Source organism: Melanerpes formicivorus, unplaced genomic scaffold, assembly GCF_026170545.1.
Source record: "Melanerpes formicivorus ecotype bairdi unplaced genomic scaffold, bMelFor1.0.p_v2 SCAF_10, whole genome shotgun sequence".
NCBI lineage: Eukaryota > Metazoa > Chordata > Aves > Piciformes > Picidae > Melanerpes > Melanerpes formicivorus.
The window spans coordinates 14354203-14370521 of NW_027142362.1; the positions used below are offsets into that span (position 1 = coordinate 14354203).

The 16319-nt window shown below is 41.5% G+C and overlaps 1 protein-coding gene across 3 annotated transcripts; it reads left to right on the plus strand.

Annotated features, from left to right (window-relative positions):
• The first annotated feature begins 1366 nt into the window (after positions 1-1366).
• Positions 1367-14256, plus strand: LEO1 (LEO1 homolog, Paf1/RNA polymerase II complex component). 3 transcript variants are annotated; one of them, XM_068143832.1, is made up of 12 exons: positions 1367-1452; positions 3133-3807; positions 4039-4146; positions 5283-5377; positions 6034-6179; positions 7872-7956; positions 8282-8376; positions 8661-8795; positions 9396-9531; positions 9821-10007; positions 10262-10359; positions 13975-14256. In XM_068143832.1, the coding sequence occupies exons 1-12, from the start codon at positions 1395-1397 to the stop codon at positions 14077-14079; spliced, it is 1923 nt and encodes a 640-aa protein (XP_067999933.1). In that variant the 5' UTR covers positions 1367-1394; the 3' UTR covers positions 14080-14256. The 3 variants fall into 3 exon arrangements, with proteins under 3 accessions (XP_067999933.1, XP_067999934.1, XP_067999935.1); XM_068143833.1 differs by having other exon boundaries at positions 4042-4146; XM_068143834.1 differs by having other exon boundaries at positions 4042-4146; positions 10262-10358; positions 13978-14256.
• The last annotated feature ends 2063 nt before the right edge of the window (positions 14257-16319 follow it).

A 16319-nucleotide genomic window follows, 5' to 3' on the forward strand; every position in this document is an offset into this window, starting at 1 on the left:
AGAAAGATGTGTAGGAGCCCATAAAAGGAGTGACAGCATATTGGTGCCTCAGCTGAGTGTGGGGTGCCTCACCTATAGAAACACAGAGAGGTTGAGCTTATCCTGCCTCCAGTATGATTATCAAAGAACCAAGGGTCAGCTCTAACAATAGTGTGGTCTGTAAGTTTGGAGCTGATGGAGAACTTGAGTTTAAAGTGGATGGCAGTAAAGCATGGTGACCTGTACCCAACAAGTGCTAGTAATAGGAATTAAAACAGGTAGTATCAATGAAGCAATACTATGTGTGGCTACCCAGCTGGTGGGGTATGTGCATGCAAAGAGCATAACCATAACATATTTTTTTTGTTTTGCATGCTGCTTTTGTAGTTCCCAAAAGAGTCTTTTAGCCAGGCTACAACTGGCTAATGCAGACAGTACAAATTAAAGAAATTATATATGCAATTGGCTACATAATTGGAACTGCATATGAAATTCTATGTGATTGGTTACAGGACATTGAGGCTGCACCTTCAATACTGGGTTCAGGTGGGGGAGCCATGTCCAAAGAAGAGCATTAAGAGGGGTCTAGAGCACAAGTCCTATGAAGAGTGACTAAGAAAACTGGGCCTGTTTAGCCTGGAGAAAAGGAGCATCAAGGGGGACCTTATTATCTCCAGAGCTCTTTGAAAGGAGGTTGTAGTGAGGTGAGGGTGTCTTCTCTCCCAGATAACAGGACAAGAGAGAACTGCCTCAAGTTGCTCCAGGGGTAATTTTGATTGGGTATTTGGAAAAATTACTTTCCCAGAAGGGTTGTCAATGATTGGAACAGGCTGCTCAGGGAAGTGTTAGAGTCACTGTCCCTGGAACCATTTAAAAGCTGTGTAGATGTGGTGCTGAGGACCATGCTTCAGTGGGGGCCTGGGAGTGCTGTGTTAATGGTTGCATTTGATCTTTAAAGGTCTCTTCCAAGCACAAACTCTTCTCTGATTTTACATGATATAAATCGTTGTACAAATGCTCCATCAATTACCTAATTCATTATACTAAGGTGATCCTATATTCACATTTAAATTCTTCTACAAGAGTGGGGTTTAGCATTAAATCCCCACACGTTCTGGAGGGGATGCCTCGTTGCTTTGACCTTTCTAGCAATCTGTCCCTGGCTTCTTTAAAGAAGCCACAATGAGGCATTATCTACAAAGGCTGACAGAGTTTGACGTTAGATATTTCCAACCCCTGTGTCTCGCTCCTGGTTCTAATTCCTGCGTTTACCACTGCTGGCAGCGGAGGCATACGCAGGATGCGGCCCCTTTAAGGGGCGGTGCTGCTGTCTTCTGCCCGCCCTTGGGCGCGTGGCGCTCAGTAGTTGCGTCACTGAGCGGCGCCGGCGGCGGGCGCGCGGCCGTGCTGGCGCCATGGCCGACATGGAGGAGCTCTTCGGCAGCGACGCCGACTCGGAGGCTGAGCCGAAAGGTGCGAGGCCGTCGCGCTCCCCATTCCCTCCCCACTCGGGACGGTCTTGGCGCGGGCCGCGCCGCCCTCACCTGGCCTCGTCCCCTCCTGCAGTACTCAGTCGCGGGGAGGGAGGGAAGGAGGAAGGGAGCAGGCCTGTCTGCAGGGGATGGCGTTGCCCCTCGCGGAGGGGTTAGCGCACCTCCTCCTGGCGGTACGGTTAGGCAGTGGGCCTTGCCCCGGGCCTCTTCTGCACACCTGTTTTGCTGGCTGAAAAGCAGGGAAAACCAGGTTCGTGTAAATGTTCTCCCCTTAAAATTGCTTCACAGCAGAAAGGGCGATCTCGTTCCTTCGGCGGTCACGCGTTCCAGCTACCCTGCGCTAGGTTAAAGACCTGGTCTCGCAGCCGAGACTCCGTAAGAAAGCGGCTCGTTGTGGCTGCTTTCTGTCACCGCAGCCGAGAAATCATGATGGGAAACGAAAGCAAAGCACGAATTTGATGATGTTTGATAAGATAGCGAGGAGGAGGTCGGTCTCATTTCCCAAGTAACGGGGCAAGAGGAAACGGCCTCAAGTTGCTCTAGATTTATGTTGAACATTTGGAAAAAATTCTTCCCCGAAAGGGCTGTTAGGCCCTGGGCTAAGCTGCCCAGGACAGTGGTGGAGTTACTGTCCCTGGAGGGCTTTAAAATCTGCGTAGATGTGGTGCTGAGGAGCATGGCTAAGTGGTGACCTGGAAGCGCGTGATTAACAGTTGAACGTTAGGATCTTTAAAGGTCTCCACACAAAACGGTTCTGTGGTTCCATGATTTAAGATGATAAAAACAAGGCTTGTTTCCTGTTTGCCCCTTGCTATCTGGAAAAACTTGAACTATCATCAGCATTTAAAGGGAAAAAAAAAAACGGTGTAATATCTCCCAGTTTTAAAACACACTTAAGAATTTCTATAAATTAATTTTCAAAGCAGATCTTCCTTCCTCCCCCCCCCCCGATTTAAATGGCATTCACCACCTTCAGCACTGAGGAGTAGCTCCATAGTAACAAACTTGTTTTAAACACTCATTATTTCAGATTTTACTTTCTTTTGTGCTCCTGCTTAACCCTTCTGCAGCTCAGTTAATAGGTTGTGGTTTGAAACTTCAGGTGGCATCCTTTGCTTTCCACTGGGTCTTTCATTGGCTGGGTGTTTATTTTATTGTGCTAGGTAACTTCATTCTTAACACTTCTGTAGGTTCTCTCTGGATTTCGGGGGGATTTTTTTATTCCCAAAGCAATATTCATTATGGCTCCGAGGTGACCTAATTGTGGCCTTCCAGTATCTGAAGGGGGCCTACAGGAAGGCTGGGGAAGGACTTCTCAGGATCTCAGGTAGTGATAGGACTAGGGGGAATGGAATGAAGCTGGAGGTGGGGAGATTCAGGCTAGATGTGAGGAGGAGGTTCTTCACCATGAGAGTGGTGAAACCCTGGAATGGGTTGTCCAGGGAGGTGGTCAAGGCCCCGTCCCTGGGGGTGTTTAAGAGCAGGCTGGATGAGGCTCTGTCCAGCCTGATCTAGTGTGGGGTGTCCCTGCCCATGGCAGGGGGGTTGGAACTGGATGATCCTTGTGGTCCCTTCCAACCCTGAATGATACTATGATACTATTATACTATGAATCCTTTTAGATACATTTTATCTTGAAAGGGTGATATCTGTTTTGCAGATTCTGATTCTGGGTCTGAGTCTGATTCTGATCAGGAGAATGCTGGCTCTGGTAGTAATGCTTCTGGAAGTGACAGTGACCAGGATGACGATAGAGAAGCCATAAAACCTAGTAATAAGGAGTTATTTGGAGATGATAGTGAGGATGAAGGAGCATCCCATCATACAGGGAGTGACAACCACTCTGAAAGATCCTACAATCGCTCTGAAGCTTCAGGACATTCTGAGCATGAAGATAACAACCAGTCAGATGTGGACCAGCACAGTGTTTCAGAAGCTGCTCACGATGACGATGATGATGATCGTGGGCATGGGTCAGATGAAGGCAGTCATCATTCAGAGGGAGATGGCTCTGAAAAAGCACACTCAGAGGATGAGAAATGGGGCAAGGAAGACAAAAGTGATCAGTCAGATGACGAGGAGAGACAGCAGAACTCTGATGATGAGGAGAGACAGCAGAACTCTGACGATGAGGAGAAAGTGCAGAACTCTGATGAAGATGAAAGGCCACAGGTATCTGATGATGAGGAAAGACTCCAGAACTCAGATGAGGAGAAAATGCAGAATTCTGATGATGAGGAGAGGCCTCAAGCCTCAGATGAGGAGAAGATGCAGAACTCAGATGATGATGAAAGGGCGCAGCATTCTGATGAGGAGGACCAAGAGCATAAATCTGGTAGGGCTGAATACAACAGCAGTGATTTGCTTCTAGATTGATCTTCCCCTATTGTTTGATTTATATTGGCCTGAAAAGGTTCTCAATGTAAAGGCATTAATGATATAGCTATAGTCATCTTTGTAATGTTTTTTATGCAGCACTTTAAAATTCCTTCTCATCTAAATCAAAGAAATTTTAAAATACATGGAACAAAATGTTTAATTTGCTGAGAATAATTGTGCTCCTTAGTAGAGTCTGCAAGGGGCAGTGACAGTGAAGATGAGGTTCTGCGAATGAAGCGGAAGAAACCAATCGCGTCGGATTCAGAAGCGGACAGTGATACAGAGGCTCAGAAAGGTAAATGGTGGTGTTTCTTTGTAGGTTTCTGGTCTATTTCATCCTCATCCTAAGCACACCTTTCGTCTGCCACAGAACTTGATACAACTAATAGAATAGAATTAACCAGGTTGGAAAAGACCTTCGAGATCATCGAGTCCAACCTTTCACCCAACACTATCTAATCAATTAAAGTGTGGCTGTGGTGCTGTGGAAGTAGCAACAACACAGCAAGAATTCTGTGTGGGGAAGCACGTGCTATATTTCTGCAGATTATCTCTAGTTAGCTGTGTCAGGTTTTCAGTTTCCTCCATGAGAGACAGAGCTTTTTCTTTTGCGAGCATTGGTTCACACATTTTTCACTGAGATGTTAATTCCAGTATCTGAAGGGGGCCTACAGGAAGGCTGGGGAAGGACTTCTCAGGATCTCAGGTAGTGATAGGACTAGGGGGAATGGAATGAAGCTGGAGGTGGGGAGATTCAGGCTAGATGTGAGAAGGAGGTTCTTCACCATGAGAGTGGTGAAGCCCTGGAATGGGTTGTCCAGGGAGGTGGTCGAGGCCCCGTCCCTGGAGGTGTTTAAGCCCAGGCTGGATGAGGCTCTGTCCAGCCTGATCTATTGTGGGGTGTCCCTGCCCATGGCAGGGGGGTTGGAACTAGATGATCCTTGTGGTCCCTTCCAACCCTGAATGATACTATGATACTATGAAACGATGCCTCTAACCAGAGCAGCCCAGAGAACCTATACTGGGGTTTGTGATGGTTAGGTGGCTGAGAAAGAGGGGTTGATTCTCCTGAGAAATAAAACCTCCAAAATGTGTAATAGAGTTGCTGTTTATGTATTTTTAAGTTGTCTATTTAAGGAAAGGATGACCTTATGCTCTTAATTCATTTGTTGCCTTTTTCCAAATAGATTCTCTTATTTGATAGAGCCTTTTCACAAAAACATAGCTTAAATCCTTAGCTTATGAGAAAACTGGTTTTCAGGATAAGAGAATTATATGTGCTTCAGAAACATTCACAGTTTATAACCTTCATAGATGATTTTAAGTGATAAAAACAGATTAATGCATTCTTTACTTTTATTATGTGAGTTGCATGTAGGGGGGTGTGTATGCATATGTCTGTATTCTAAAATAGTCATTTTTCTGTTCAAGAACATGCAGATGTCATGGATCTGTTTGGAGGTGCAGATGATATTTCCTCAGGGAGTGATGGAGAAGAAAAGCCACCGACTCCAGGACAGCCCATTGTGAGTAGACTTAGCTTCTGAAATAATTAACATGACATCATGCTCTGAAATGTAGAACACTTGAGTTTTTCACGTCAGTGAAAAAAGGATAATGGCATTAATTAGGCACTACAGATAATTTTGTCGTGGCTAAAAGCATTACTGAAGTTTTTTGCATAGCAATATCAGGTGGTTTCATTTATCTGCCTTCCCCCAAGCCCCTTCTGCTTTTTATACTTGAAAGAAATACAATGAGTAATTTTGAATGTCATCAAGTACAGTAACAAGTCAAGCTTTCTCTGGTACCTTAATACATCTGATTGACAAATATTTTCATTTTGGACCTTGATACTAATAAGTAACAATACTTTTTTATTCTGGGAAAAGTTGTTCCTCATTTACTCTCCAGGGCTTAGCTGAAAACTGTGTGTTAGCTCCTGTGCTGTTTCCTTGCTGTCTTTGGTCAGCAATAGTATTCCAAACCACTTTAAGTGTCATAAGACAATGCTGAATTGAATTGCTTTCACTAAAAATGCACATGTTCTTGTACCCAAAGCTTCCTGATCTCTGTTTGTGCATATTGATAAAATTTCTTTAAGCAAAATGTGTGTGTTAGAACAGTAGTAGCCATACCAACTTTTTTTCACTTAAGCTCCTATTCCCTCTTTTTCCATTAGGATGAGAATGGATTGAGTCAAGAACAACAGGAAGAAGAGCCTATTCCAGAGACTAGAATAGAGGTAGAAATACCAAAAGTGAACACAGACTTGGGTAATGATTTGTATTTTGTGAAGCTACCCAACTTCCTCAGTGTGGAGCCCAGGTAATTGCACATTAAATACATGACTGATAAGTGTTTTTTAGTGTTTACTGCTTTGTTTTAGTAATGCAGTTAAATATGTTGGCCATATTTTAAATGGCTGACATCAAGATGCACACTTTTGCTTGTGATCAGACAACATTAATGCCTATATAGTAATACCTTGTTGTAACAGATCAAGTGGTGAGTAATTTTCTTAGGAGCTTGGGTCTCAACTTGATTAAATACCTCTTTGTCTTTAAAAGCCAAACAAAATTACAATTTAATTGAAAGCACGTGCTACCAGTTGAATATTAAACATAGGTTCAGGCTCTCAAGGGATATGAAAGCTAAATGCACAGGATCCTTATGCACTTTAGAGTGATAAAAAACCATAATCATAAATTTTAGAATAAGCTCTGTTTGATTTTTGTAATGGGTTGGGGCAGACCCCCCCCATCATAGGCAGAAATAGCAACTCAAATGGATTGCAAAAGTGATGGAAAGTTTAAATAGAAAACAGTGAGTGTGCACAAAAAAAAAAGAAGCATAGTGACAAGAGAGAGACCAAAATAGACCCAGAAAGATCCCATCCCCACCCAAGGGTGCACCCAAGACCCCCAGGGCTCCTCCTTCCCCCCCACATGCTAGGCTAGCCTCCGCTGGCCAGATCTGAGACTGCCGATCCCCCCGTGGCCTTGGGCCTAGCCAGGCCCATGGCTGGGAGATATCTCCCCCAGTTACCAGGTGTCAGAGAGGAAGGAAAAGAGGAAGTGCCAGACCCTGCACTGGACTTTATAGTGGTGCAGGAATTATGGGAATGGAATACCTGGTTTCCTGTGACCACCCCCTGGGCTGGGCCCACCCCTTGGGACCTCCCAGGTGTGGTCTGTGCAGTGGCATCCGGGCCAGCACCCAGCCTAAACCACCACAGATTTGTGTGTGCTAAAGGTACTGTTTAACTATGAAGAGACTGGTTACTCTTTTTCCTGTTTACCTAGCCCAAGCTACAGAAATTGCCTGGAATTCATAAGGAGAAACAAAATTGTTAGTTGCTTGTGATGATAGATTTGTCCCCACATCCTGTCTTCAGCACTAATATCAAGTCGCTGTTGGGTCCGTCTCTTGGAGTGTTTTGTTAAGCCACATCCCTTCCAGCAGCCTGGAAACCATTAGGAAGGAGTCTAGGGAATGGCCTTCCCCCGCTCACGCATGCCCTAGGTTTCTTTGAAGAACAGAGGCAAAACAATCTCATTGTAATTTCCCTTGGGTTGCTTCTGAGATCCAAGTAAAAAAATTCCAGAGATTGGGCTCGTAGAAAATTCCTAATTCACCATGTTTGAAAGATGGTATTTTCTTCCTTTTATTTTCTCTGTACAGCAATGTATATACTTTGTTCCAGACTTAACCCTGGCCTCCTCATCTTGATACTAAGGAAGCAATGTTTTCTGAGTCAGGCTTGCTTTCTTTAGGGCTGTTTAGAGGATCCAATCATTAAAGTGCCTGTAATTGATGGTAGTGCAAGACACTTGGGTAGGACTCCTGTGGTGCAGAGTCAATGCACTACATTCCATGACTGCAGTCGTGGCAGACACGGCAGTACCTGCTGCTCTGTGCAGTGTGTGATTGAAACCTTTCAAGAACTTTTGTGCAACACTAGAATATTCTGTATTAATTTTTAGAAGAGTAAAGACTCTGTGATATTATTTATTGCAGACCTTTTGATCCTCAGTATTATGAAGATGAATTTGAAGATGAGGAGATGCTTGATGAAGAAGGTAGAACTAGGTTAAAACTCAAGGTATAATGTTAATTTGCTTTTACTCTTTTACACTCATTTAGCCACACTTCTGTTTGCTTCAGGTATTTTAGAATGGTGTTTGGAGTTAACCACTCAGATTGTAAAAGTGTGAGGAAAATGGATCCATTTTTGTAATAAACTTTTTAAAAGCTTGGCAGTTGCATTTCACCTGTAAGAGTGATACCTTTCACCTTCTTTTCTTTGCATTATACAGCAGATTATCTAGCATTTCTAGCCATAACTCTTGACTACATAAAGTATATTTGATCACAATACTCCTTACTATGAGGTACAACAAGGGTTGTGTTCTGTTTTTTTCCCACAGGTAGAAAACACAATACGATGGCGAATGCGACGAGATGAGGAAGGGAATGAGATCAGAGAGAGTAATGCACGGATAGTCAAATGGTCAGATGGAAGGTTAGTTTGGACTTTTTGCTGTTGAAGTAGTACAGTTGTTCTTAGAGGGAAATGCCATGGCCTGCAGTATTAGAAGTTCAGCAAACTTTGATGTCAGTTCTGCACAGCAGACATTGTTTTAGTCTCAGTGCTTTGAAAGTTTTACTTTCTGCTTAGTTTGGATTGTAATATTATTGTTTGCTATATATAGAAAGGAAACACAAAGGTTTTCTCCATTTATAAATAGGGTAAAAAATAGACTGTAGTGACTTCATCAAATAACTGATGCACAAATCTCTCTTAAGCATGTCTCTCCACTTGGGCAATGAGGTCTTCGATGTGTACAAGGCGCCACTACAGGGGGATCACAACCATCTGTTTATCAGACAAGGGACAGGTCTACAAGGACAGGCTGTTTTCAAGACAAAGTTAACCTTCAGGTAAACATGCTATTCAATATCAGATGTTGATGCTACTTTTGCAGTTCTGTGTTGTAACAAGTCTATGAAGATCAGAGATAACAGTTCTTCAACCTTCAGAACTTAACTGTTTAATAAGAATGTCCCATTTTCCACAGCCAGTATTTCAGTAAGATTTTCCCCAAACTAGCTGTCCCCCTTGGAAAGGCTAAGACACCACTCACTGCAATGTCTATACTGTATGTATTTTTTAATATGTATTTTATTTTGCATTTTTAAGTGCAAGTTCTCACTGGAATCAGAAAGGATATTAATATTCCCTGAAATGAACATTTCTTCTGATTCATAGTTGCTAGCAAGATGATGATTGTGTCCTGGGATATTGATGTGAAATGTGAGGATGATTACTTAGTTTGGTAACGGACTGCAGGTGGTTTGCTGAGGGATGAATTGGCATCTCCAGTAGCTGTTACACTGCACCTAAATAAAAAAATAAGGATGGTAGTCTTACTTTTGTGCAGATGAATCTTTGCAATCTTAACTATTCTGGCCCTACTACTCTCCTTTAAAAATGGACAGCATCCTTGAAGAAGCCATTAACCCATAGCAATTTTTCCACAGGCCCCACTCTACAGACAGTGCCACGCACAGGAAGATGACTCTCTCTCTGGCAGATAGATGTTCAAAGACCCAGAAAATTCGTATTTTGCCAATGGCAGGTCGTGATCCAGAGTCTCAGCGCACAGAAATGATTAAGGTATTGTGGTGTGGACCTCTCTTATGTGCCAATTTAATCTGAAGAATCACAACTGTAATTAGCTGAACATTTTAGGAGTTTTTGAAAAGCAGAGTGTGTTTTGGAGTTACAGGTGAGGTTTTAGCCGTGGGTGCAGTTTGCTTTACCTTACAGATTACCAAAAACCCAGGATATATACTTGGCACTGCTGTGACATGGGTTTTAAAAAATGCAGTAGAATTGAAGGTGCTCTTGACTTGGTTTGTTTTTTTCCTCTCAGTCTTTAGATGTTGTTTCTTTCTTTGGGCAGAAAGAAGAGGAGAGATTAAGGGCTTCCATTCGTAGGGAATCTCAGCAGCGAAGAATGCGGGAGAAGCAGCACCAGCGTGGCCTGAGTGCAAATTACTTAGAACCTGATCGCTATGATGAAGAGGATGAAGGAGATGATTCAATCAGTCTAGCAGCTATCAAAAACAGATACAAAGGTGGCATCAGAGGTAATAATAAGCCTTCACAGCAGAAAGGTAGAGTCTGTGTGATTCAGTAGTATTAATTTCACAGCAGAGCGCTGATAAGATTGTGTTTTTCCAGTTCATTTGATACATGAGGAGATGTGAATTCAGTTTGTGTATGTTTGTTTTGTTTACTCTGGAGTTAGACTGCCATTTTTTGGGGGACTAAGTGTAAGAGAATCTCTTCCTCATCAATTTAAAATAAAGATAAGTATTTGTCTTTTCATTCTTCTCTATAGAGGAACGTGCTAGAATCTACTCCTCTGACAGTGATGAAGGCTCAGATGAAGATAAAACACAAAGACTACTCAAGGCAAAGAAACTGACTAGTGATGAGGTAAGAAAAGGATTTTGTTCTTCAGCTTGTCATTTTTAATCAGGAACATTCCTTTAGTAGATCTAGTTTTTAAAGCTGAAACTTGGCTTGCTTTCCATGATAATTAATTGTGGCAATGCTAGCAACGAGCAGTGTGAGCAATCTGGCAGTGCAGACCTAGAGCCTGACATGGTGGTAGGCCATGCTCAGCATTAGTGCAGAGCCAGCTAGCAGTGTAGCAAAACAGTGCTGTGCCTGCAGCATGTAACTAAAACAGGACACTGGTAGCTATAAACATAGAAAGTTATCTTGGGACAACAGGACATGCACCTGCATCAACAAACCTCGCGTGTCGTTAGTAGTTGGACCAATAATCTATAATAGTGCGATGTGTGGTCACTCATAGGGGACCAATGAAGCCATGCCAACAAGGCACTCCCGAGTTTATATGAGTTGTAGAAGTTCCCTTCCTACGCACTTCTGCCTTTCCTTCCCCTTCTTCTTCTATGCTTTACTTTACTGTGCTATACTCACACCATAGGCCTGCAATACTGGAACAATAAAGGAACAATACTCAGTCATATTGGTCAGCTGTATTGACCCCAGTCTCTGTCCCATTAATTAATCACCAGTATCTTACACACTGTGTTAGTTCGTGGACCTGAGTGATTTGCAAAGGCGATCACTATTCTAATTGCTGATTTAAAGAGGAAAAAAATGATGCAATTATGTAAAATGACTTTACCAAAATTATGAAAGGAGTAAGAAGACTTCCTATCAGAACCCTTCTGCAGTGTTGTTTCCTTTGCTGCTTATTATGGAAGTAGCAGAAGCATTGTGATGTAGTGTTTCTACTCTTTTTAAAGAGAAGAGTTTAAAAAAAATAGTTTAAAAGCACTAATGTCCACTACTAAATAGGCAACTGTCATCCATGTATCATCCTAAACATCAGGCCATGACCAAATTAAATATTAGCTACAGCAGTAGCACTACCTCCTCCTCTTAAAATGTTGCATTTTATTGCTTTGTAGTTTATCACTGCTGGGCATAAGCAAATCAATCTTTGTGAATCTTGAGGTCTAGTTCATGTCAAGTAATGGCACTTCTGATAAGCATTGCAGTGTCACACTTTTCAGAAGTAGGCAGTTACTCTGCTATTCATAATAGATGCTGAAGTAGCTAGAGCCTTACTGCATTTTAAAGGCTTCCATATAAAACATCCTGTTCTTAGAAGAGTAATTCTGCAGCATAGCTTGCTCTGTGTCCTAGTGAGTGAATGCGGATCAGACAGCTGCTGAAATCCCGTAGCTGTGTTTAAATGACCCATGTAGGACTTAGTTCTTCATATAACACATACCTCTATAATGTAAGAAATCTTAAGTTTTGAAGGAATGAGTTTGCTGTCATTCCCATTTGTGTTCTGTGCTTCTTGTAAACTCAGGAGGCATGTCTTATTTCTGGCCTGTTTGGTTGCTGCATTCTGAATGCGTGTGCTTGCTACTGGGGGGTTACTCCTTTGATGCTATCAGCTGAGGATTTGCATCAATGGGCATTGTAATAGACATAGATGGTGGCTTTTTATTATACAATGAGGAAAATTGAAAATTTCAGAAAATGTGAGAGTCATCCTGGAGACATACTTTTAGTTGTGATGCATGTAGGCAAAACTAATTTTGTACTAGGAGAAACTGAACTATTGATTTTTTTTCAGGCACCGCTGGTTGTTAGTTCATGATACAACAATATCAGGACTTAGCAATTCCGGTCTCTCAGAGCAAAAAGTTCTAGCCAACAGTATTTCTCTGCTGCTGGAGGAATGATAGCCTCCATTTTAAAATTATGTGATTTAAAGGTAATACTCTGGTCAGGGCCACGGAGGGGAGCTACAGTATTACAGACTCCGCCTGGTGACGTGTAACTGCTGACTTTCAGTCACCACGTGGGAAGTGTGGTATTTGTAGTGTGTATCTGCATTCATGAAACACTGACTTCCTTGTACACAGATTTGCCTTTATGTGCTGTCAGTCAACAACACAAATCTTTGTCCTGATAATACTTTGTTACCATTGCTGAAAATGTCAGCCTATTATTAATAGACTTTATCACACATGACAAATAATTTTACTGTTGCTGTAGTTAATGGGGATATTCTGCTGAACAGGAAGATGAATCATTTAAGAGTAGACTAGCTAGATTACAAGGGTGTGCTTGTTCTGAGGTAAAAAACTGTCATTGAGATTCCTACCCCTACTAATTTCTGTTTTCCATGCTTTAAATTCCTTCCTAAAGGAGGTTCTCACAGTAATTTAATGTGCAAATATAGGACAAGACACTTTGAATAATAATCATTCATTAGAGTTCTGAAACTCTAGTAATACAGTAAAAGTAAAGTTCTGGAACTCAGTCTTTGCTGCTTCTTAAAATGCAATTAATAGATCTTGATTTAAAAACCCAAAATCACAAAAAACCAAGCCCCAACAAATGGAAAAAGGGATGAGGTTGATTAGACCACCTGAGGGTATTTTTAAAGATACTGGTCTTTTTCAGGAATAGAGTTGCCACTTATTAATTCTGTCATAAAGAATGAGTTGTGCATTGGCAGCCAGGGATTTGTAGTTTTAAGTATTTTCATAGCATTCTGATGTAAAATGTTGTTTGGAAGGGTTATTCAAACTAAACTGGTGGAAACACCCAGGGAATAAAAACCAGTCTGCTAACTGTATCTGGATGCTGAAAAAGGTGGCCACTGTCAAGGGTTAGGGCTGGGCTGGCCACTAAATGACTGACAGATGCTCTCTAGTAACTCCTCTTCCCAAAGTAGAACAGAGAAGGAATAAGGGAGAGAGACTTAGGAACTGCAAAAGAAAATTAAAACTACTTTGATTAAAATGATAACAATAAAATGAAATATATAGAGATGCACAAACCCAGTATCAAACCCAAGGACAAGCATCCAGCCTGTATGTCATGTTACTGCTTACAAGCAGGTAATTAAGCCAATGATTTGAGTTCCTTTGACCAGGTCTTTGAAGCTGTGGTGTTGATTCTCAGTACTAGTGGTTTCTTGTCAGTCTGTTTCCTTCCTGCCAAAGAGTAGTTTCATTTTGGTTTATTAAAATGAACAAACCAAATGCCTACCCACTTCCTCAATTTCTTCTTTGCTTCAGTAGCTCTAATCAGGGCATAAAAGTGTCAGTAGTCTGGAAACTCAGCAAAGGTATGCAGGCTGCCTGAGGGAGAAGCTTCTGCATGGTGGAGGATGCACTGCAAATCTATGAATTGTCCATGCTCGTAAGACTTGCTGAGAATGATATTGCACGTGTCCTGAATCCACGTGCCATAAATGACTTCCGTGCCATAGATCAGTTGGAAGCAGATACGGTTGCATGTCCATTGAGGTAAGGAGCTACAGCAGCATTATGGACTCTCTCAGGTTGGGGTTCGTGCCTGTTAGCAATGCTGACTGAACTTAAAGTACTGATGCATAAGCTTCACAGTAGCACAAAATGGAGAAAGCAGAACTTAGAATTTTACTCCTGTTGCATAAAAGACTTCAGGCCTTTTCTTTCTTCTTCTGAGTTTTTTTATCCTAGCTCTAAGTGTGTTGGTTTATTTTTGTCCTTTTTTTGCCTTTAGGAGGGTGAACCTTCTGGAAAGAGAAAAGCAGAGGATGATGATAAAGCAAGTAAGAAGCATAAGAAATACGTGATTAGTGACGAAGAGGAAGATGATGATGATTAATATTAAGGAATTGCAAAAGTGGCTTTTTTTGTTTTTTTATATATATATATCTATATATATTGTACAGTTCTCTTACAGCACAGATGTAAGTAACCATAATGGGGTTATTTTGATAAAGGAAAATTTCCCTGAAGTCTGCATTTCTGGTGTGAATAAAGTTTTTTTGACTTCCTTTTACTTTTTAAGATTTTTTTCTCTTCTTACACCCACTGTTGCCCCAGAGGTCATCACAGTGCCGTTTTTCTTCCTTGCACAGGATGTTGCTGTTTTGAGAGTGGTAGTACCTGGTCATGCAAGTGAACTAATCCGTGATTTTTACTGAGTGCGGGAGGAGAAAGCATTCTAATCTTTACAGAATGCTTAAATGATAAGTTTGGGTGTGACAATTTAGCTTACTGTTCCTGTGGAAGGGTTGGAAGAATGGATGGGTGGTGCATCCCTAGATATTCCCTTATTTCCTGGTGACTCTGAGCAGTACATTACTATGCTGATATCGCTTGAAGACTGTAAATATTTCTTACCTTGTTGGAGTAAACCGTGATGTTCTCTAGTTAGAGTGGTTAACTGACCACATAACGTGACATTCATTTTTCATGCATTGAAGCCCAGAATGAAAATCTGCATCTTGCCTGAGTGTTAATCATAACTGGCACATGATAGTGGTGTAAATGTTGGAGTAAAATCACTTAGTTGAGCAAAACTAAGAAATTTCTGCCATCAGGGATGAAAGTCTGCTTTAAAAGGTTACATGAACCACAAGGCACAAATATGTCCTAATAATAGTGTCTCATAACCTCATATGTCCTTGTGGTGCTATTTCCTTTTGTTCTGGGTTGGTTTTATCAACAGTTGTGTTTAGTTGAGAGGTCACTTGAGGAGAATGCTCTGGACAGAATCATTGCTTACATTTCTAAACACCTGATTTGATTGTGCAAAGTTGTAAAGTGGGAAGAGGCTAGAAAAAATACCTGAACTTTTCCACCCTTGATTTCCAAGATGAAATTGCTCATTCATAGTTTCTCTTGTTGGTGAGAGAGAGCATTCAGATATTACCTGTATTGCTTTTTTTAACTGACTTCATACAGTCCTACAGAGTTTGGATGCAATTTGAGAACAGTAGCAGAAAGAAAACAGAACTCTGCCTCTTTAAACAAAATCATTGGCTGATGCTGTGAAGAGTTCATTATGTGGATTTGTGTTACAGAGAATAATGTATCTGACAGCTACAGAAGAAGAACTATTACCCATCTCTGTCCTGCCCAGATGAACTCTGCTTTTTTATAAAACAGCAGAGGAGTGCAAGTGCCTCATAGTGAGCATTTTGCTTCTCACATTCCCTGGTTCTTTGAGATACAGCTTTCAACCTTGACATCTTGTTTTGTCATCTTTAATTAGGCTAGTAGCTTGTCAAAATACTCTACCTCCACTTCTTCTGCCTGGAAGGTATGGGAAGTGCTTTAGCTGCAGTAGGACAGGGCTCTGCATGTGCTAATGTATTCTGCTGAGCAGCTGACTGCAGTGGAGATATTTGCAAGTATGAAAACAAAGTGAAAAATTTCAACTCAGCAGTCCGAGTGCCTGAGAAACTGTTCTTTTTTTCTGTAATTAAATTTGTTACCTAAGAGTTCCTGTGCCTCTCTAATGTGCAGATAAAACCTTTCTCCATCTGCTGGAATTTTGACCCTGTAATCCTCTTAGTTCAGACCTCTGCTGGGAGACTGGTTGCTTACATGAGGTTACCTGCTTTCCATTTGTAACCTTTTCAGGAAGAAACCAGCTTTCTAGAAAGACTCACTCTGTATGGCAGTAGCATGTACTTTCACATCAAAACCTCTCAGGTACCTCCTAAACAACAGACCTGGTGCATGGCAACACCACCATTTCACTGGTGGTGTGTTTGCTTTTATACCAGTTTAGTTACAGCTTTAGCTGTTTTTATTTTTGCTAGACTCCTAAGAGTGAAAAGAATCACTTTCATAGGTTTGTTGTGGATTAAACCTTTATTAAGTGTTCCACTTTTGCTCCCCAAAATTAGGCTTTTTGTGGATTAAAAGATGAAGTAATTTTTTGCATTGTCTTATTTTTCAAATTGCTCTTTTAATCTCTTATTTAAACATGGCATTTTAGAAAGTGTTTGTTCAGCTTAAAGTGGTTTAACAGTCATCTTGTAATTAAAGTCACTTGAATGAACTTAGCCTTTTGCACAGGATTATTTTTTTTAGTTGTGAGTCTAATGTATA